The sequence below is a fragment of the Schistocerca gregaria genome, chromosome 2 (assembly GCF_023897955.1).
Source record: "Schistocerca gregaria isolate iqSchGreg1 chromosome 2, iqSchGreg1.2, whole genome shotgun sequence".
Taxonomy (NCBI): domain Eukaryota; kingdom Metazoa; phylum Arthropoda; class Insecta; order Orthoptera; family Acrididae; genus Schistocerca; species Schistocerca gregaria.
The window spans coordinates 89,889,471-89,911,768 of record NC_064921.1 but is presented as its reverse complement, the minus strand read 5'-3'; the positions used below and the strand labels follow the sequence as shown (position 1 = coordinate 89,911,768).

Here is a 22,298-nt window from a genome sequence, read left to right as displayed (position 1 = left end):
ATAACTGTCTTTTCTCTCACACTCTTCTCAGTACCTCTTCATTTTTTACTCTGTCCATCCAGCTTATTCTTTACATCCTCGCCATGTCTACATCTCAAAAGCCTCCAGACTTTCTCTTTTTCCTCATAGTCCATGCTCCAGCGCCATACAGAAGAACACTCCACACAAAGCGCTTTATGAGTCTTTTCCCCAGTTTTCTGTCCAGACTGCTACAGGAAATTTTCCTTTTCTCATGAAATGCCTCTTTTGCCATTATTATCCTTGTTTTAATTTTTGTGGTTGCACTTCCAATCGGTGTCTATCCTGCTTACAAGATACTTAAAATTTTTCACTTGTTCTAAGATTTCTCCATTCAGCATAATTTTTACTTCTTTATTTCGTTCCAATACCAATACATTTGTTTCCTTTGTGTTAATTTTCATTCCATAATTTTTTCCGTTAGCTTCAATTGTTTCCACTAAACCCTGTAATTCTTTTTCCCCTGTGGCTAGAAGGACCTTGTCATTAGCAAATCTCAAACACCCTACTCTTCTTCCTCCAGTTTCTACCCCATTGTCATCTAATGAGCACTGGTCAATCATATTTTCCAAGCAGAGGTTGAAAAGGGTAGGTGATAGGCAACGGCCTTGTCTTACTCCTTTTCCTAGTCCGAGCCAGTTTGTACTTTCTCCTCCCACTTTAGCTGAGGCATTAGTACAGCGCACGGAAAAGTGGCGTTAATAGGCTACGTTAGCAGATCATGGACACAAGTGTCTTTGCTAACAGCACGACACCGCCTCCAGCGCCTCTCCTGGGCTGATGACCGTATCGGTTGGACCTTAAGACGATTGGAAAACAGTGGCCTGGTCACGTGAGTCCCGATTTCAATTGGTAAGAGCTGATAGTAGGGTTCGAAAGTGGCGCAGAGAAGCCATGAATCCAAGTTGTCAACAAGGTACTGTGCATGCTGGTGGTGGTTCCATAATGGTGTCGCCTGTGTTTACAAGGAATAGACTGGGTCCTCTGGTCCAGCTGAACTGGTCATTGACTAGAAATGGTTATGGTCTGCTACTTGAAGAACACACAACCGTGGAATTTTATGGGTGATACTGCGAAATATCAGCAGGCCACAGCTGCTTCGCGATTGGTTTGAAAAAGTCTGGACAATTCGAGTGAATGTTTCGCCATCCAGATCTCCCGACATGAGTCCCATCGAACATTTATGGGACATAATCGAGAGATCAGTTAGTGCACAAACTCCTTCATCGGCAATTTCGAAATTATGGACGACTAAGGACGCAGCATGGCTCCGTATTTCTGCAGGGGACCTCCACCGACTTGTTGCATCCATACCATGTCGAATTGCTGCACAACGCCGGGTGAAAGGTAGTCCGACACGAATTTAGGAGCTATACCATGACTTCTGTCACTTCAGTGTTAAGTTCCAGTACTAAGAAAGGGCAGGGTCTGACAATTGTGAACATACACTCCTGGAAATGGAAAAAAGAGCACATTGACACCGGTGTGTCAGACCCAGCATACTTGCTCCGGACACTGCGAGAGGGCTGTACAAGCAATGATCACACGCACGGCACAGCGGACACACCAGGAACCGCGGTGTTGGCCGTCGAATGGCGCTAGCTGCGCAGCATTTGTGCACCGCCGCCGTCAGTGTCAGCCAGTTTTCCGTGGCATACGGATCTCCATCGCAGTCTTTAACACTGGTAGCATGCCGCGGCAGCGTGGACGTGAACAGTATGTGCAGTTGACGGACTTTGAGCGAGGGCGTATAGTGGGCATGCTGGAGGCAGGGTGGACGTACCGCCGAATTGCTCAACACGTGGCGCGTGAGGTCTCCACAGTACATCGATGTTGTCGCCAGTGGTCGGCGGAAGGTGCATGTGCCCGTCGACCTGGGACCGGACCGCAGCGACGCACGGATGCACGCCAAGACCGTAGGATCCTACGCAGTGCCGTAGGGGACCGCACCGCCACTTCCCAGCAAATTAGGGACACTGTTGCACCTGGGGTATCGGCGAGGACCATTCGCAACCGTCTCCATGAAGCTGGGCTACGGTCCCGCACACCGTTAGGCCGTCTTCCGCTCACGCCCCAACATCGTGCAGCCCGCCTCCAGTGGTGTCGCGACAGGCGTGAATGGAGGGACGAATGGAGACGTGTCGTCTCGTCTTCAGCGATAAGAGTCGCTTCTGCCTTGGTGCCAATGACGGTCGTATGCGTGTTTGGCGCCGTGCAGGTGAGCGCCACAATCAGGACTGCATACGACCGAGGCACACAGGGTCAACACCCGGCATCATGGTGTGGGGAGCGATTTCCTACACTGGCCGTACACCTCTGGTGATCGTCGAGGGGACACTGAATAGTGCACGGTACATCCAAACCGTCATCCAACCCATCGTTCTACCATTCCTAGACCGGCAAGGGAACTTGCTGTTCCAACAGAACAATGCACGTTCGCATGTATCCCGTGCCACCCAACGTGCTCTAGAAGGTGTAAGTCAACTACCCTGGCCAGCAAGATCTCCGGATCTGTCCCCCATTGAGCATGTTTGGGACTGGATGAAGCGTCGTCTCACGCGGTCTGCACGTCCAGCACGAACGCTGGTCCAAATGAGGCGCCAGGTGGAAATGGCATGGCAAGCCGTTCCACAGGACTACATCCAGCATCTCTACGATCGTCTCCATGGGAGAATAGCAGCCTGCATTGCTGCGAAAGGTGGATATACACTGTACTAGTGCCGACATTGTGCATGCTCTGTTGCCTGTGTCTATGTGCCTGTGGTTCTGTCAGTGTGATCATGTGATGTATCTGACCCCAGGAATGTGTAAATAAAGTTTCCCCTTCCTGGGACAATGAATTCACGGTGTTCTTATTTCAATTTCCAGGAGTGTATATATGAAGATGCTGGTTGTGGTAGAGATACCCTCCCCCACGTACCGTATGGCAGATTGCGGAGTATGTACGTAGATGTAGATGTAGATTACCGAACCAGCAGTTGACCAAGTGATGGCTGCAAAGTAATGACACGAATTATTTACGGAAGAATGAAGTAAATATTGGTAGAAACCGGTCTCGGGGAATACCAGTTTGAGTCAAGGAGAAATGTAGGATCATGCAAGGCAATACTGTAACCCTACAATTTATCACAGAAGGTATTTGCGAGGGGCGTTCGATAAGTAATGTAACACATTTTGTTTTTCAGCCGATTTCAGTTGAAAAAATGCAGAATTTGCTGTGGGGCATCGTGGAATTAAACCGCTTCAGCACCTGCATTTTCATGAAGGTGTGATAGATGGCGGCGGTATACGTAGCCTTGATAATGGCATCTGTAACAGAGGTGCGTTCCAGGCAGAGAGCTGTCACTGAGTTTCTTTTGGCGGAAAACCAGAGCATCGCAGATATTCATAGGTGCTTGCAGAATGTCTGCGGAGACCTAGCAGTGAACAAAAGCACGGTGAGTCGTTGGGCGAGGCGTCTGTCATAATCGCAGCAACTTCGCGCAAACCTGTCCAATCTGCCGCTTGCCGGCCGACCGCACACAGCTGTGACTCTGCAATGTTGGGGCGTGCGAACACTCTCATTGGAAGTGACCGACAGATCACAATGAAAAACATCGCTGGACAAACGGACGTCTCCGTTGGTAGTGCTGACACAGCCGTCCTCCAAATGGGGTACTGAATGGTGTACGTGCTTCTGGGTGCCTCGCCGCCTAACACAAGACCATAAAGAGCATCGAAGGACCATCTGTGCGGAATTGCTTGCACGTTACGAGGCTAATCGTGACAATTTGCTGTCCAGCATTTCCACAGGCAATAAGGCATCACTTCGAGGCGCCACACCACCTCTCCGTCAAGGAATAAGTTCAAAGCCGGACCCTCAGACAGTAAAGTCATGGCGAAGCTCTTCTGACACTCTATAGGGATTATACTGTTTGACGTTCTCCCTCATGGTGCAATTATCAAGTGTATTGTGCTACCCGCAGGAAACTGGAGAAACGACTTTAGCGGTTTCGTTGCCACAAAAAACCTGCGAACTTCTCCTTGATAACGGAAGGCCTCATACAGGTCTACGCGCCCGAGTGGATCTCAGAAAACTTCATTGGCTTGTACTCCCTCATCCATCCTACAACCTGGTTTTTCAGATCTTCCGACTTCTAACTGTATGGCCCATTCCGCGGGAAGCACTACGTGGATGATTAGGGGAGGGGGGGGGGGGGTTCCGGTGCAGCAAGACGTTGGTAGAGCGGTACCAGAGAGATACACATGCCTTTCCAGTAAGTTGGCATAAGACCGCCAAATTCAGTGGATATTGTGTTGAAAAGTAGGATTTTTCAGCCAAACGAATGGGGAATAATGCGGTGTACTGGAATTCTGAATCCAGCCAACCTGCTTTAAAAAAAAATAGTTGCATTATTTATAGGAAAGTCTACTTGCATCTACATCAATACTCCGCATGCCTCCTGACGGTGTGTCGCAGAGGGCACTTCTGGCACTACTAACTGCACCCCTTCCCTTTTCTATTCGCGAATGGCGCGTGGGTAAGCCTCTGTGTTAGCTCGAATTTACCGAATTTCTTCGTCGTGGTCATTCCGCTATGTGAGAGAAAGTAATATATTGTACGACTCTTCCCCAAAAGTACCCTCTCGAAACTTCAATAGTAAACCTCTCCGTGGTGCACAACGCCTCTGTGGTAGCGTCTGCCTCTAGAGTTTGCTGAGGAGCTCTGTGACGCTTTCGTGCCTGATAAACGAATCCGTGACGAAACGCACCGCTCTTCGTCGGATTTTTTCGATCTATTCTATCGGTCCTACCTCGTGAGGATACCAGATTAATGAAAAATGCTCAACATTCGGTCGAACAAGGGCCTTGTAAGCCACTTCTTCCGTGGATGAGTTACATTTCCTTAAGCTTTTCCCTATGAATCTGTCTGGCGTGTGATTTCCTACTATTTGTTTTATGTGGTCATTCCACATGAGGTATCTCTGCATAATGAATGCTAGATATTTTATGGTATATACTGTTTCCAGCATTTTGTCTTCAATAGCGTAGTTGCACTTTAGTTAACTTCTTTTCCTGTGTTTGCGCAATGGTGTTGCATTTATTCACGTTCAGGGTCAACTCCTAAACCCTGCACCATTCATCAATCCTCTGCAGGTCATTTTGCAAACCGATGCTGACTTCCGACGTTGCTGCTTTCTACAGTAACAGTCCTATCGCCGAGCGAGGTGGCGCAGTGGCTAGCACAATGGACTCGCATTCGGGAGGAAGACGGTTCAATCCCGCGTCCGGCCATCCTGATTTAGGTTTTCCATGATTTCCCTAAATCGCTCCAGGCATATGCCGGGATGGTTCCTTCGAAACGGCACGGCCGACTTCCTTCTCCGTCCTTCTCCATTCCGATGAGACCGATGACCTCGCTGTTTGGTCTCCTTCCTCCAAATAACCCAACCCAACAGTCCTATCCAACTTCCTTGGAGTACTACAAAGATTGGCTTTACATCTGTCGATTTTGTTCCATTGAGAACGATTTGGTAAGTTCTATGTGCAAGAAAGTTCTGAATTCAGTCACAAATCTGGTCCCATACTCGGGAAGCTCGTGCTTCTATAACCACTAGATGACAGTGCGCCGATGTCAAATGCCTTCCTGATGTCAAGGAACCCGACATCAAACTGAGCGCCGTTGTCTACAAAGCTATCGATCTCAAGGAGGGAGAGCTGAGTCTCACAAGATTCCTGTTTGCGGAATCCATGTTGATTTTTATAGAGGAGTTTTTCCTTTCCCAAAAACTTAACAATTGTTGAGTATAAAACATTTTCCATAATTCTACAGCAGATTGACGTCAGTGGTATAGGTATATAATTATGTGCATCTGTCCTACGACCCAATCACTAGGTACCCTTTGTTGCTCCAGCGAGCTTTGCTGAACAGCTGCTAAAAGAGGAGCACGTTTTTTCACATAATCTTTCTAGATTCTTACAGGTATCTCATCTGCTGCTGAAGCCTTTACAGTACTAAGCGATTGTAGTTGCTTTTTTGTTCCGTCATCGGATAGGGCAAAGGAAGGCAAACTTACGTCTATAACTTTTGCAGATTTAGAGAAGTATTTTGACGTTGTTAACTGGAATGGAGTCTTTGAAATATTGAATGTCGCAAGCATAAAATACGAAGTGCGAAAGTTTATTTACAACTTTTAGTGAAACCAATATGCAGTTGTAAGAGTCAAGAGATGAAAAAGGAGTGGTTGAGAAGGAGCTTGTAGCCTACCACGAATGATATTCACTCTATAGACTGAGCAAATTGTGAAGGAAAACAAGTATAAATGTGGGAAAGTAATTAGATAAATAGAACATTTGAGGCGTTCTGATGACATTGCAGTTCTGTCAGGGGTGCTAAGGGATTTGGAAGAGCAGTTGAACGGAGTGAACAGCGTCTTGGAAAAAGGTTATAAGATGAACATCAATCAGAGTAAAACAAAGATAATGGAATTCAGTACAATTAAGTCACGCAATGATGGAGCTATCAGATAAGGAAATGAGGCGCCAGAAGTAGTCGATGAGTTTTACTACTTGTGCAGTAATGTAACTGACGATGGCCGAAGCAGAGAGGATATAAAATTCAGAATAGCGACAGCAACAAAGGATTTACTGATGAAGAGAGATCTGGTAACATGTAATATAAATTTATGCGTTAGGAAGCCTTTTCTGAAAGTTTTTCTCTGACCCTGTACGGACGTGAAGCTTCGACGATAAGCAGTTCAGAGGAGAAGAGACTAGAATCTGTTGAAACGAGTTGCTACACAAGAATGCTGAAGATTAGATAGAGATCGAGTAACTGATCAACAGATACTGACTCGCCATAAAGACAATCCGTTTTCTACCTTTCCTACTATGGAACGACTGTCATTCATATCACACGATTAAGTGATTTCGGAGGTGCGTCATTTTAAGGTGATACTTCTATCATCGTAATTTGTAGGAGTGGACACAAGGGAGACACGAAGCGAAGGTGCCGAGCTAGGTAGCACAGTGGTTACGACACTGGACTCGTATTCGAGAGGACGACGGTTCAAACCGGGCATCCTGATTTAGGTTTCCCGTAGTTTCCCTAAATCGCCTAAAGCAGATTCTGGGATGGTTTATAAATAATATAAATGATAATACTACTTCTGCGTGTTAGGATGAGAATACAGATCAGATAATTAATATTTCAAACTATTAAATTAAACAATATTATTTCCTCACACATTGTCTGGCGCATTAAAATTGCCGTGAGAACTGACTTATGGTTCTTTTATACTAGGACTTTATAATTTTCCGTCCCATACACACAAACCTCTCTCATGCAGCAGCCGGTTACTTCATTGTTCAAACTACTAAAATGAAAAAAAGACGTAGAGATTAATGAAATATATTATTCAAGAACTCACGTATGCACATAAATTATGAATACACTCTTACATATAAATAATAATTGTTGCTTGGCAGTATACTGATATAAATGAGTACGTCGATGCTTCTCTTTCAGTCTGCCTATGTTCAGTATGTAACAAAATGTCTGTAGTTGCCGAGCAATAACAAAATGCATTCGCACAGAAACAGATTATCTCATCACTCTAAGTAGCGCGAGAGGAGTCAGAGCTGAAGTACAATATTAAAACACTTGCTATTTTTTCATCGCAACTACGTATTGTTTATCGATAGCGCTTCGTATCATGTATATTATCGCTTTCGCGTGCAGACGTGTTCTGAAAGGTTTCTTTAAAGGCCACCGCCGATTTCCTCTCCATCCTCCACTAGTCCAAACTTGTGTTTCGTCTCTGATGGTTCGTTGATTGATATGGGGAAGGGGACCAAACAGAGAGGTTATCAGTCCCATCGCATTAGGGAAGCACGGGGAAGGAAGTCATACGTGCCCTTTCAAAGGAACCATTCCGGCATTTGCCTGGAGCGATTTAAGGACTTCACTGAAAACCTAAAGCAGGGTGGCCGGACGCGGGTTTGAACTGTCGTCCTCCCGAATGCGAGTCCAGTGTGCTAACCACTGCGTCACCTGGCTCGGTCCTCTCTAATGACCTCATTGTCAACGGGACGTGAAATATTGATCTCCTCCTCGTCCCAGTGAAGGAATTATGCCACAAGAAGGTCTCCGTGTGGTCATCCAGCCGTACGGATTATAGGCGGCACAGAACGTTTCACTAGGATGAAGAACAATAATATTGATTACCTGGAAGAACGATATAAGTTCACCAGTAGGGTGGAAAGTAAAAATACGAAGGTCGTCCACAAAGTAAGTTCTGTTTCTATTTCTATCCGCGGCGGCGCTACGATCGCAGTTCCGAGCATGCGCGGCAGTTACTCTGACTCAAGGGGAAGACGTGTACGCCATTTTCAGATCGCAGCTGCCGAGGTGTTCTTTGTAGTGCTTCTTTACAATGCCAGCCGTAACCGAATATACCGCCGTGCGGCGCAATTTCTTAATGGTTTCCAGGCAAAACATGGGGCATTGTTTGTTTGACCTCGTAGTAAGAAATCAATCAGCAAATTGCATTTTATGTCCCAAGAAACGGTGCACATGACTTTTCGAGGCTTCAGGATTTGCTCAGGCTTAACCTTCGTTGGGGATGAAGTGTGCCTCCATCCACTGATTGCCGTTTTTGGTCAGGGGTGTAGTGCGATACCCAAGTTTCATCCCCTGTAACTACCCGAGTCACAGCTGCAAAATATTAGCGCGAATTCTTTACAGACGAATGGAAAAACTGATAGAAGCCGACCTCGGCGAAGATCAGTTTGGATTCCGCAGAAATGTTGGAACACGTGAGGCAATACTGACCTTACGACTTATCTTAGAAAATAGATTAAAGAAAGGCAAACCTACATTTCTAGCATTTGTAGATTTAGAGGAAGCTTTTGACAATCTTGACTGGAATACTCTCCTTCAAATTCTAAAGGTGGCAGGCGTAAAATACAGGGAGCGAAAGGCTATTTACAATTTGTACGCAGACCAGGTGGCAGTTATAAGAGTCGAGGGGCATGAAAGGGAAGCAGTGGTTGGGAAGAGAGTGAGACAGGGTTGTAGCCTGTCCCCGATGTTGTTCAATCTGTATATTGAGCAAGCAGTAAAGGAAACGAAAGAAAAATTCGGAGTAGGTATTAAAGTCCATGGAGAAGAAATAAAAATGTTGAGGTTCGCCGATGACATTGTAATTCTGTCAGAGACAGCAAAGGACTTGGAAGAGCAGTTGAACGGAATGGACAGTGTCTTGAAAGGAGGATATAAGATGAACATCAACAAAAGCAAAAGGAGAATATTGGAATGTAGTCGAATTAAGTCGGGTGATGCTGAGGGAATTAAATTAGGAAATGAGACACTTAAAGTACTAAAGGAGTTTTGCTACTTAGGGATCAAAATAAGTGATGATGGTCGAAGTAGAGAGGATATAAAATGTAGACTAGCAATGGCAAGGAAAGCATTTCTGAAGAAGAGAAATTTGTTAACATCGAGTATAGATTTAAGTGTGAGGAAGTCGTTTCTGAAAGTATTTGTATGGAGTGTAGCCATGTATGGAAGTGAAACATGGACGATAAATAGTTTGGACAAGAAGAGAATAGAAGCTTTTGTAATGTGGTGCTGCAGAAGAATGCTGTAGATTAGATGGGATGATCACGTAACTAATGAGGAGGTATTGAATAGAATTGGGGAGAAGAGGAGTTTGTGGCTCAACTTGACAAGAAGAAGGGACTGGTTGGCAGGGCATGTTCGGAGGCATCAAGGGATCACAAATTTAGCATTGGAGGGCAGCGTGGAAGGTAAAAATCATAGAGGGAGACCAAGAGATGAATACAGTAAGCAGATTCAGAAGGATGTAGGTTGCAGTAAGTACTGGGAGATGAAGAAGCTTGCACAGGATAGAGTAGCATGGAGAGCTGCATCAAACCAGTCTCAGGACCGAAGACAACAACAACAACTACCCGAGAAAGAAAACACTCGCTTTCTTCGATGTAAACTTACGGTTGTGCTTAATCTTCTCTTGAATTGTGTGAACCCCTTCATCAGTAACCACAGACGGCCGTCCACTTCGCTCTTCATCGTGCACTTGATCACGTCTTTCATTGAACAGTCTGACCCATCTTCTAACCATTGAATCACTCACAGCATTTTGTCCGTAAACCTCGCAGATTTGCCGATGAATTTCCTTTGGTTTAACTTTCTTTGCATTTAGAAAACGATTGACAGATCTGATTCCACGCTAGGCAGCATTTTCAACTACGGCTGATATTACGAAGAAGTACTACATGCACACGTCGGCAGCAGCGATCTGAAAATGGCGTACATGTCTTCTCCTTGAGTCGGAGTAACTGCCACGCACGCTCGGAATTGCGAGTGTAGCGCTGCCGCGGATAGAATAAAAACGGAACTTACTTTGTGGACCTTCCTACAAAACACATGCGATCGAGTCGGAAAGGAAGACACTTGTCGTCCAGATGAAAAAGGGGAGACCTCCTGCCGAGGGGGGAGAGATGACTCTTGGCTGCTGAGCGCCTTCCGCCGCACCGTCTTCTAGTTCTGGTCACTGCGAGACACGCCTCGCCCACGTCTGCAGTGCATATTCTAACGTGCCGGTAACAGCCTGACCACCAAAACAAAGAAAAAGAACTGTTCATTGGGATACAGTATCCATTCAAAAGTATCGGGACACCGTTATGTAACGCGGCACTCAACACAAGACATCACGAGAGGGGGATCCGCCAGTATGAAAAAATGGCGGAGCATATTGTGTTGTAAGCAGAAGGCAGTAATATCACTGTCTGGCCCTGGCAGCTGAGTGCTCAGCACGACGGAATGTCATACCTACCGCACCGGGTTCGATTCCCTCAGGGACTGGGTGTTGTGTTGTCCTTATCATCATCATTTCATCCCCATCGACATGCAAGTCGCCGAAGTGGCGTCCACTCAAAAGACTTGCACCAGGCGAACGGTCTACCGATGGGAGGCCGTAGACACATGTCATTTCCACTCTTAGTAATAGCAGAATCGGTTAGTCAGCAGAGGCCAGCGACTTCGAATGTGGACTGCTCATTCTACACTCCTGGAAATTGAAATAAGAACACCGTGAATTCATTGTCCCAGGAAGGGGAAACTTTATTAATGGTTGCGAATGGTCCTCGCCGATACCCCAGGAGCAACAGTGTCCCTAATTTGCTGGGAAGTGGCGGTGCGGTCCCCTACGGCACTGCGTAGGATCCTACGGTCTTGGCGTGCATCCGTGCCTCGCTGCAGTCCGGTTCCAGGTCAACGGGCACGTGCACCTTCCGCTGACCACTGGCGACAACATCGATGTACTGTGGAGGCCTCACGCCCCACGTGTTGAGCAATTCGGCGGTACGTCCACCCGGCCTCCCGCATGCCCAGTATACGCCCTCGCTCAAAGTCCGTCAACTGCACATACGGTTCACGTCCACGCTGCCGCGGCATGCTACCAGTGTTAAAGACTGCGATGGAGCTCCGTATGCGACGGCGAACTGGCTGACACTGACGGCGGCGGTGCACAAATGCTGCGCAGCTAGCGCCATTCGACGGCCAACACCGCGGTTCCTGGTGTGTCCGCTGTGCCGTGCGTGTGATCATTGCTTGTACAGCCCTCTCGCAGTGCCCGGAGCAAGTATGGTGGGTCTGACACACCGGTGTCAATGTGTTCTTTTTTCCATTTCCAGGAGTGTATGTCACATCAACAATACATCCGTCAGGGACATTTCAATCCTTATAAAGCTGCCCAAGTCGCATACTGTTATGTGATTGCGAAGTGCAAACGCGAACCCAAGGGCAAGCGGATCTCATGTGCTGATGGACAGGGAGTGTCGGACTGCAGCTAGCATAGTGGCTGAGCGCAGGGAGTTAAGAAGAATGGAGCGATCGACCAGCTCCCAGATCGCGAAAAGCCACTCATTTGTGTAGTCAGTGCTAAGCGACGCTTGAGATGGTGTGAAGCGAGAGGCTGCACCCAATACATTTGATGACTGGAAACGTTTGATTTGGAGTCACGTAACACGCTGTACCCTCTGGCAATCAGATGAAATGTTTCAGTTTGGTGAATGCCTGGAAAACGTTACCTGCCATTACGTGTAGCGCCATCAGTGTAGCACCGAGGAGTTGATGTTACGACATGGGGCTGATTCGCCTGGCTAGGGTGTGGTGCCCATATTGCGCAGTCAATACCGCCACTGCGCGATAGCGATGGAAAAGTTGCCGATGATGGTGCCACTAAAGCGGAGTTACTAAATACAGTTTTCCGTAATTCCTTCACGAAAGAAGACGAAGTAAATATTCCAGAATTCGAAACCGGAACACCTGTTAGCATGAGCGACATAAAATTGGATATCTTAGGTGTTGCGAAACAACTCAAATCACTTAATAAAGGCAAGTCTTCCGGTCCAGATGGTATACCAATCAGGTTTCTTTCAGAGTATGCAGACACAATAGCGCCTTTCTTAGCAATCATAGCCGGCAGCGGTGGTCTCGCGGTTCTAGGCGCACAATCCGGAACCGTGGGACTGCTACGGTCGCAGGTTCGCATCCTGCCTCGGGCATGGATGTGTGTGATGTCCTTAGGTTAGTTAGGTTTAAGTAGTTCTAAGTTCTAGGGGACTAATGACCACAGCAGTTGAGTCCCATAGTGCTCAGAGCCATTTGAGCCATTAGCAATCATATACAACCGCTCACTTGGCGAAAGGTATTTTACTAAAGATTGGAAAGCAGCACAGATCACACCAATATTCAAGAAAGGAAATAGGAGTAACCCATTGAATTACAGACCCATATCACTGACCTGAATTTATAGGATTTTGGAGCAAAAAAGAAAAAAAAATGGTTCATATGGCTCTGAGCACTATAGGTCTTAACATATGAGATCATCAGTCCCCTAGAACTTAGAACTACTAAACCTAACTAACCTAAGGACATCACACACATCCATGCCCGAGGCAGGATTCGAACGTGCGACCGTAGCGGTCGCGCGGTTCCAGACTGAAGCGCCTAGAACCGCTCGGCCACTCTGTCCGGCGATTTTGGAGCACATACTGCACTCGAATATTATAAATCACCTTGAAGAAAATGACTTATTGATCGTTCTTCCCATGAAGTAATGAATGCTGTCGACAAGGGATCTCAGATCGATTCCATATGCCTAGATTTCCAGAAGGCTTCTGATACCGTTCCTCACAAGCGACTTTTAATCAAATTGCGTGCATATGGAGTAAAGTCTCAGTTGTGTGACTGGATTCATGATTTCCTCTCATAGAGGTCACATTTCATAGTGATAGACGGTAAATCACCGAGTAGAAAAGAAGTGATATCTGGCGTTCCACAAGGTTGTGTCATAGGCCCTCTGCTGTTCCTGATTTACATAAATTATCTAGGTGATAATCTGAGCAGTCCATTTAGATTGTTTGCAGATGACACTGTAATTTACCGTCTAGTAAAATCATCAGACGATCAATTCCAATTGCAAAATGATCTAGAGAGAATTTCTGTATGGTGCGAAAAGTGGCAATTGGCATTAAACAAAGAAAAGTGCGAGGTCATCCACATCAGTACTAAAAGACATCCGATAAATTTTGGGTATACGATATATCGCACAAATCTAAGGGCTGTCAATTCGACTAAATACTTCGGAATTACAACGACGAGCAACTTAAATTGGAAAGGCCACATAGATAATAATGTGGGGAAGGCGAAACAAAGACTGCTCTTTGTTGGCAGAACACTAAGAAGATGCGACAAACCCACTAAAGAGACAGCCTACATTAACTTGTCCGTCAACTGCCGAAATATTGCTGCCCGATGTGGGATCCTTGCCAGGTGGGACTGACGGAGGACATCGAAAAAGTGCAAAGAAGGGCAGCTCGTTTCGTGTTATCATGCAATAGGGGTGACAGTGTCACCGATATGATACGGGAGTTGGGTGGCAGTCACTGAAGCAAAGGCGGTCTTCTTTGCAGCGAGATCTATTTACGAAATTTCTATCACCAACTTTCTCTTCCGAATGCGAAAATATTTTTTTGACACCCACCTACGTAGGGAGAAATGATCATCATAATAAAATAAGAGAAATCAGAGCTCGAACGGAGAGATTTAGCTGTTCCTTTTTCCCACGCGGCATTCCATAGTGGAATGGTAGAGAAGTAGTATGAAAATAGTTCGATGAACTCTCTGCCAGGCACTTAAGTGTGAATTGCAGAGTAACCATGTAGATGAAGATGTAGATTATCTGTCGCGTACAGTAAAGGAACAGTTGGGAGACGATGATCGTTTGTATCAGCATGATAGAGCAGCCTACTGTAAAGGAGCATTTGTGGGGCAACGGCTCTGGCCAATAACATCCCTGAAATGGATTGGCCTGCCCAGCACCCGTCCTGAACCCAATCCAACATCTTTGAGGTGAGTCAGAATATCGACTTCATCTCCAACATCATTACCTTCTCTGGTTTCGGCTCCTGAGCACGAATGTGCTGTTGTTGTTTTTGTGGTCTTCAGTCCTGAGACAGGTTTGATGCAGCTCTCCATGCTACTCTATCCTGTGCAAGCTTCTTCATCTCCCGGTACCTACTGCAGCCTACATCCTTCTGAATCTGCTTACTGTATTCATCTCTTGGTCTCCCTTTACGATTTTTACCCTCCACGCTGCCCTCCAGTACTAAATTGGTGATCCCTTGATGCCTCAGAACATGTCCTACCAAACTTCTTCTAGTCAAGGCGTGCCACAAACTATTCTTCTCCCCAATTCTATTTAATACCTCCTCATTAGTTACGAATGTGCTGCCATTCCGAAAACATTCAGAAACTTCATTGAAATTACCCTCAGTAAAATTAAAGCCTTTATAAAAGCGAATGATTGATACACCCCATACTCGTATTACACTGGGGTGACAAAAGTCATGAGACAACGATATGCACATGGGGTGGTATCCCGTACGCAAGGTAGAAAAAGGGCAATGCATTGGTGGAGCAGTCATTCGTGCTCAGATCGTTCATGCGAAAAGGTTTCCGACTTGATTATGGCCATACGACGGGAATTAACAGACGTTGAACGCGGAATAGTAGATGGAGCTAGATGCATCTGACATTACGTTTCGGAGCTCGTTAGGGAATTCAGTATTCACAGATCCACAGTGTCAAGAATGTGCTGAGAACACCACATTTCAGGCGTTACCTCTCACCACGGACAAAGCAATTGCGATGGCCTTCGCTTAACGACCGAGAGCAACAGCGCCAGCATAAAGTTGTCAGTGCTAGCAAGAACGCAACACTGCGTGAAATAACCGCAGAAATCAATGTGGGACATTCGACAAACGTATCCGTGCAGCGGAATTTGACGCTGAGTGGCTATGGCAGCAGTGCTAATAGCACGACATCGCCTGCAGCGCAATGGCTTCGTGACCATATCAGTTGGACTCTAGACTATTGGAAAACCGTGGCTTGGTCCCGATTTCAGCGGGTAAGAGCTGATGGTAGGGTTCCAGTGTGGCGCAGATCCTACGAAGCAACGGACCCAAGTTGTCAACAAGACACAGTGCAAGTTGGTAGTGGCTCTACAAAAGATATGGGCTGTGATTACATGGAATAGACTTGGTCCTCCGGTCCAACTGAACCGATCGTTGATTGATTGATATTTGAGCAGGGGGCTTCGAGCGATCTTTTGACCCCATGCCACGACGAGTTGCTTCACCACGCCTTGTAAAAGAGTGTCCGACACGATATTAGGAGGTCTCCCGTGACTTGTCACTTCATCGTAATGTCAACCAATACGTGTCCAGAAAACTTTTATTAGGTAGTGTAATCAGAGGCGGCACGGCAGCTCAGTTGGGTGAGGAGCGTGAAGAGATTGGGCGTGTGCCTGTTGAAGGAAATGCTCTAGAATTCCCTGGGCTGGTTTAGAAAAATCGTGAAAACGCTGTGAGGATGTTTCAACGCTCTTGCTCCCGTCTGCAGGTCCCGTGTGTTAAGCGCCGTGCCTTCTTACTCAGCCCCTAGGTTCTTGACTGCTTCACAGACGATGCAGGCGAAGCAACAAGTTGGCACCTGCGCCTCAAGGGGATGCCTTGAGACGTGAAGCAAGCGGAAGAACCGAGACCCCGACAAAGTGCAATGGTATACCGCCTCCACGAAAGGACTCGCTCATCGTCTGAGGATACAGTTTACACCTGTGTGTCGTACAGCACGACACAAGTAGTCTAAAACAGCGATGTACGTTTCCTAATTATATAAATTCATAGAGCAAAAGGATTTCGTAACCTAACGCCCTTACATGTACAATTCTCAACTATTGTGTGCTAATGACTAAAGTTCCGTAATACTTAATTAAAGCTCACTTTATTTTAATAATCATCATAAATGAAAACTAATACACAGGATGAACAGAAATTCACGCAGTTGGCTGCCACAATGCGGTTCCTTGCATAGTAACAGAACACAACCTGTAACAGAACCTCGTCCCGTTTATATTTCGGTAGAAAATTAATGTGGAAGAAAGACAATTTGCCAAGACTGTAATCTCATGCCCTCATTCAGTACTCCGTTGCCCTGTGACTACATTGGGTGGCGTTTTGCGTTAGAATACTCGTGTTCGATTCCAGGTCAAGATCTATTTTTTTTTATTCTCTAGACTGCATGATATGTTACCTTTTCCTAACCATTGTCCATCAATTACACTGGATCTTACAGAAAACACGTGCAATATTTAATGCTATGACATCGTTTTTCTTATTACTCCACTCTCAAAGAGATATTTTGCCTTCAAATATTTCTCAGTTGCATTCCACGCACTACATCCTACGTGATTTCCGGCTCATTGACAGTTATTCCATTTCCCAATAAGGAAAAAAAGTGCCGATTCCAGGTCTCTCCTCCTCAGTCTATGCCTGCTTGTTTTACCCTAGGTACTTCTCCTGCAACACGCAAATTACAATGTCTAAGTGTATTGCCTCGCACTACTATTTGAAACCAGTTTCCACTATCTTTTGCTGCCACTAGTTCAGTCGATTACTACCACCTGTCATGCGTATCCTTTTCATGTCTATCACATTTCCTTAGTATATTATGTCACCAACAGGACTAGCAAAGCATTTTACGACTATGGGAATATTTCATGTCGAAAGAGCGTTATTCGTCGACCTTGGAGGGTGCGAGTATCGGCTCCTCCATCATTGGCTTTCAAATCATGCTGCGAATAGTGTGTGCAGACGCAGGCATTGCTGACGTGCAATGACTACAAGAAGAAGTTAAATACAGGAGAATGCCACCCTCCTCTGGTACGTGTTTTTGATCACGCTGCACGTTCTAGCGTCACTGTTGGAAACTGGAATTTTCAAGGGTTGGGAGTCTCTTGAAGATGTACCAGCAACGGCAGTGACTCAAGAAAACATTGTTACTGTGAGGAAGAAGGTCCTCATCTGGTGTTTTGTGCATTGAAGAAATCGTAAATATTGGATCAGCTGCGTCATAGACTATCATTCACGATCATTTAGGCTTAACCAAGAGAACACACAAGAATGGATAGGTGTCGTTTTGTGCTTGCAAGCTTCAGCAAAAGGGCGATCCAAACACACGTACAATATCGTCTCAATTGACGAAAGATGAGTGTACCATTATAGGCTCGAAAAGAAGAGGCAGTCTTCAGTATCGCGCTTTCCAGGTGAGTAACCACCCACGAATGTTCAGAGAAATAGTAGTTTTGGAAAGAAGGTGGTGACCACTTTCTTCACCAAGATGGGTCATTTGACCCTTGTGACCATGCTGAAAGCTATCACCACCTTCTTCTGCTTGACGACGATACAGAACAATGGACCTGTTGCAGAAGGAAAAAGTGCGAGTGTTACCGTACTCACCCTACCACCTGGCCTGGCTCCATGTGACTTCCTCCTGTTTCCTTCGTCAAAAAATTCTGGGCAGCGTTTTCATACTATGAAGAAGCTATCGTAGGATACAATAGTGCTCTAATTTTGGATTGAGACAAAGGAAGGAAAACTGTACAAGTGCTCATGAAGAGTATTTTCAAAAGTTGTAACAGTTATATTTTTTTCAAATTTATGCTAAAATCATTTGGTATAAGAAACTTCCTGGCAGATTAAAACTGTGTGCTGGCAGAAGTAAAGTTGTGAGGACGGGTCGTGAGTCGTGTTTGGGTAGCTCAGATGGTAGAGCACTTGCCTGTGAAAGGCAGAGGTCCCGAGTGCGAGTCGCGGTCCGGCACATAGTTTTAATCTGCCAGAAAGTTTTATATCAGCGTACATTCCGCTGCAGAGTGAAAATCTTATTTGGTATAAGTCTCGTATGAATGTTTAACATCTCCACATTGACAAGTTTTGTAGTTATTTCTGTCCTATGACGTTTGATTGGCTTCAACTGCTTATTACGCTTCATAAATAGTTCTGACATGTCTGATCAATAATTGTTGTGTTCAACGTTAAAGAAAATTGTAGTTGTAGGATGCGTATCGTTTCAGAATGTATTCTACAGCATAATTGGATAGATCAAAATTAAGAAATTTAAAAAAAACCTAAACCCCGAATCGAACTCTCCATCTTGAGTATCCTAACGCAAAATTCTAGCAACTACAGTAAATGTGAAAAACGGATGAACAGTACTGAATGAAGATATCTGTCATACATGGAACTATATTATTGCCAAATTCACTTTCTTTGATGTCGAATTTCTACCGAAAATACGAACAGGACAAAATTTAGGTATATCTTTTTGTATTGTTAGTGTGCAAAGCATTGCGCTGTAGCGAATGTCTGCGCGAATCTTGGTTCACGCTGTAGACTCTTAACCTTACGTGCGTTTCAACCGGTACTTCTGAAAGTAGAAGCAAGGATTTTGTCTCGTGCGATTTTAATGATTCTTATTGATTACAACAGTTAATTTTCAAAAACAGAAGTCCAAAAATCGGGCAACCGTCGCTTATTTTCGATGGTTGTCGGAGAGAGTTTCGAAGCTATACAAATTCAGATTTCTTGTGCTCAAGTCGTTGCAAAAATCTACGATCAGTTAGTGATCATATTCAGTGTTCCAGAATGAATCTCTTCCCTCTGCAACGCTGTTTTGTAACTTACCTGTAGATTAAAACTATATACTGGAACCCTCGGATGGAGTCCCTGTCCACCACAATGTTTTACTCTGCCAGGAATAGTTTTATTCGACATTATTTTTTAATACTTACCATCGTTTCTCGATGATCTCACTAATTTTCAACGTAGACGGAAACTGAATATTAGGCTCTTTGCAGCAATGCTGCAGCAGTCTGTTTTTCAGGAAAGTTTGTTTTTTGGGCATAACTCAAATTAGCAGGCGAAAATATATTGAAAATTTTGTATTACTCAATACTTTCTAGGAATCTTTTGTTCCTTACGAATGATGAATTCATCCATAAACATCGAACATACCATAGGAAATAGATTTTGTAATAAAAATTTACAATTATTAAAAGTTCTCATGACCATAGAAACCGATGCTGACGTATTGAAGTAGCTGAAACATATGAAAATACTATTTACCTTCGAGGTTATTCGAACTACAGTCCTCCATCAGGTGCAACCTTCATCACCTGTTGCGAGCTGTAAGGTTTTAATATCTATTATATTCGCTGTATGATTTCAGCTGCAAAACGATACACATGCAAGTGTAGGTTACACCGTATTATTATAGTAAGCTTTTATTGATCAGATTTTATCGAGTTTCCGACATTGTGTGATGCAGTGTACCACACTATTTTTTGAGATAATCGTTCAGTTGCTATGAACAACTGCATATTTATTTCCAACTAACTGCCAACCAAACATCAACTTCTTGGCTTGACAGTCAATTGACAATCACTGTCGCACTTGTTCATGGTTGTCAAAGCATTGTTTCGCAGGTATTGTATTCTACGGTGGACACTTATATAAAGTTCACAAAAATGAATTAGTATGTCTTGTGCTATTTGACTACGTTATTATGAATGATAATAAAGCCTTCGTTTAACTTCTCACATGTCTCACAGCTAGTTCTGAAAGGTGTCATAGTATATACGAGAGGAGCGAACTGCAATCTTTCATTATCATTCGACCGAAAAATTTAAAGATATAATCAGAACGGTGTTAACAGAGAGTAAGCAATCGCCTCGAAGAAAAAAAGCTTCCCGTGGGCTTGATATGACATTGTAACAATAATATCTCTAATGCTTTCTGTCAAAGAAACATCAAGTCGGCTTTAAATCCTATGCTGAAGACCAAAAAAGGAGGAAAAACTGCTTTAATTTCTTACTCCGTTCGCACACACGTATCCTATTCCAAGTCTCTAGCAGAACTACAGATAATTATTGTTGTGAGTGTCTGTTGCGTAGTGTGTGTTACGTACAATATTGCGGTGTGCACCTCTCGTTTTTATTCCTAATAAAATAAAATAATGATAAACTAAGGATGAAAGTAGAGCCTAGCAATATTTTATGAAATAATATGAAGTATGGAATAAATTATTGGATTATTTCATCTTAATAATATGATTTACGATCTTGCTTCAAAGTTTTAAATTTAACTGTACCAGAAAGCTTTCCCTCTTCTTCTTCTTCTTTCTCTCTCTCTCTCTCTCTCTCTCTCTCTCTCTCTCTGTCTGTCTCTATCTCTCTCTCTTTCATTTTTTCTTTACGCACTTTATGCAACAAAGCCAGTTATTATTGTACAACAGGAGGCCTGAGAATATGTTACCTCGTCAAGGAACAGAGTGTCGTAAAATTTTATAGTGAGAGTACCAATAGAAAGTGGGTGATCTGGAACATTCGAGTGTTAAGACTTTGTTAACTCCACATGTTCATCGAAAATCGGCAAAAATTGCGGTTGCTAATTAATTTCCTCACACACGCGTTAGAATATTCACCCAGCTCAAGTTAAAAGTTTCAAGCAGTGTGAGAAATACGTTACTTTTCTTGATGTTAGTGAAACAACCACCACAGCTGTATTGATACTCGTTCATTATGTCACGACCGGTTTCGTTCAAAAGAACTTCACCAGCTTACGCTGCGAACGATCTTGATAAGAAATCATCACAGAGATTTGCCGGTATCATGATTAAGATGTCAATCATCTTACGTAATATTAAAGGGAAACTCTGAAGCATGTCTGTCACATAAAAACTCTGTCGATCGCCTGGAATAAGCAGGCCGAGCAGTGAGTGCGAGCAACATGGCATGCCGTGTACACCAAGTCTGTCATGACAAGATAAATGTATGTCACTTCAGCTGTGATGGTTTCTTATCAATATAAACAAGAATCAGCTGTGGAGCTCAAGATGATCGAAATTGCGTAATTTATATTATGATTATACGATTATACGAGCGCAGTGGGGTTTTCCGCTGGTGGCGCTGCGTGACGCGGCTCTGCGCTGAGCGTCGCCTACCTGTTCATAGCCGTGCGCTCACAGCGGGTAGCAGCGACAGTCGTACGGGGCAGTGCGCGCCGCTCAGAGTCCAGCAGACCAGTGAGGGCGCAGCGGCCGCCGCCTCCGCCTTCCAGCGGCTACGCCAGCGCCGCCTCCGCCCCCGCGGCCGCCCCAGAAAATCGTTACGGGGCGGCCGCCGCCCACATCCGCCTCCGCCGCTGCCGCCGCCGCCGCCGCCGCCGCCGGGCGAGTCCACCTCCTCGCCGGGGGCGCAGGACGCCGCACAGCTGGTGGGCGCAATCGATTACCCCCGTGACAAGTTCACCCTGGTCAGTGCCTCTGCTGGAATGTTCATGCGCACAACGGCACTCCGTTCTATACGGCCTTTTTTTTCTTCGTACAAAGGGCATTCAGAAGGCTTTTCTCGTGAATTCATAGGCCGTTTGCTCCACACTTCAGTAGTTGTTAACATGGGCGTTATCGCTCCAGGTGTTTCACGTCTCGATGTGCCAGCACGGAGGAGAGGGGGGGGGGGGGGGAGAAGAGGGGGATGGATCGCTGCAAAGAAAAGGGAACGCTGTGGGGTGGGGTTCCTGATATACTGCCGTTGTGGCCGAGCGGTTCTAGGCGCTTCAGTCGGGAACCGCGCTGCCGCTGCGGTCGCAAGTTTGAATCCTGCCTCGGGCATGGATGTGTGTGATGTCCTTAGGTTAGTTAGGTTGAAGTAGTTCTAAGTTCTATGGGACTGACGACCTCAGATATTAAGTCTCATAGTGCTCAGAGCCATTTGAACCATTTTTATTTTTTTATGGTGTTAATGGCAGCCCAGCAGACGACCGACATGAGTGCGTTTGCTAACATCACGACATCGCCTTTAGCCCCCCCCCCCCCG

At 45.3% G+C, this 22,298-nt stretch overlaps 1 protein-coding gene across 1 annotated transcript in view; it reads right to left on the bottom strand.

Moving 5' to 3' along the window:
* The window catches only part of LOC126336393 (uncharacterized), a 262,692-nt gene extending 241,129 nt beyond the window's left edge, over window positions 1-21,563 (bottom strand). Inside the window, exon 1 of the mRNA XM_050000069.1 lies at window positions 21,425-21,563. Within this exon, the coding sequence (XP_049856026.1) occupies window positions 21,425-21,432 (8 nt within the window). The 5' untranslated portion in view covers window positions 21,433-21,563. The remainder of the gene's footprint in view (window positions 1-21,424) is intronic.
* Between the last annotated feature and the right edge of the window lie 735 nt (window positions 21,564-22,298).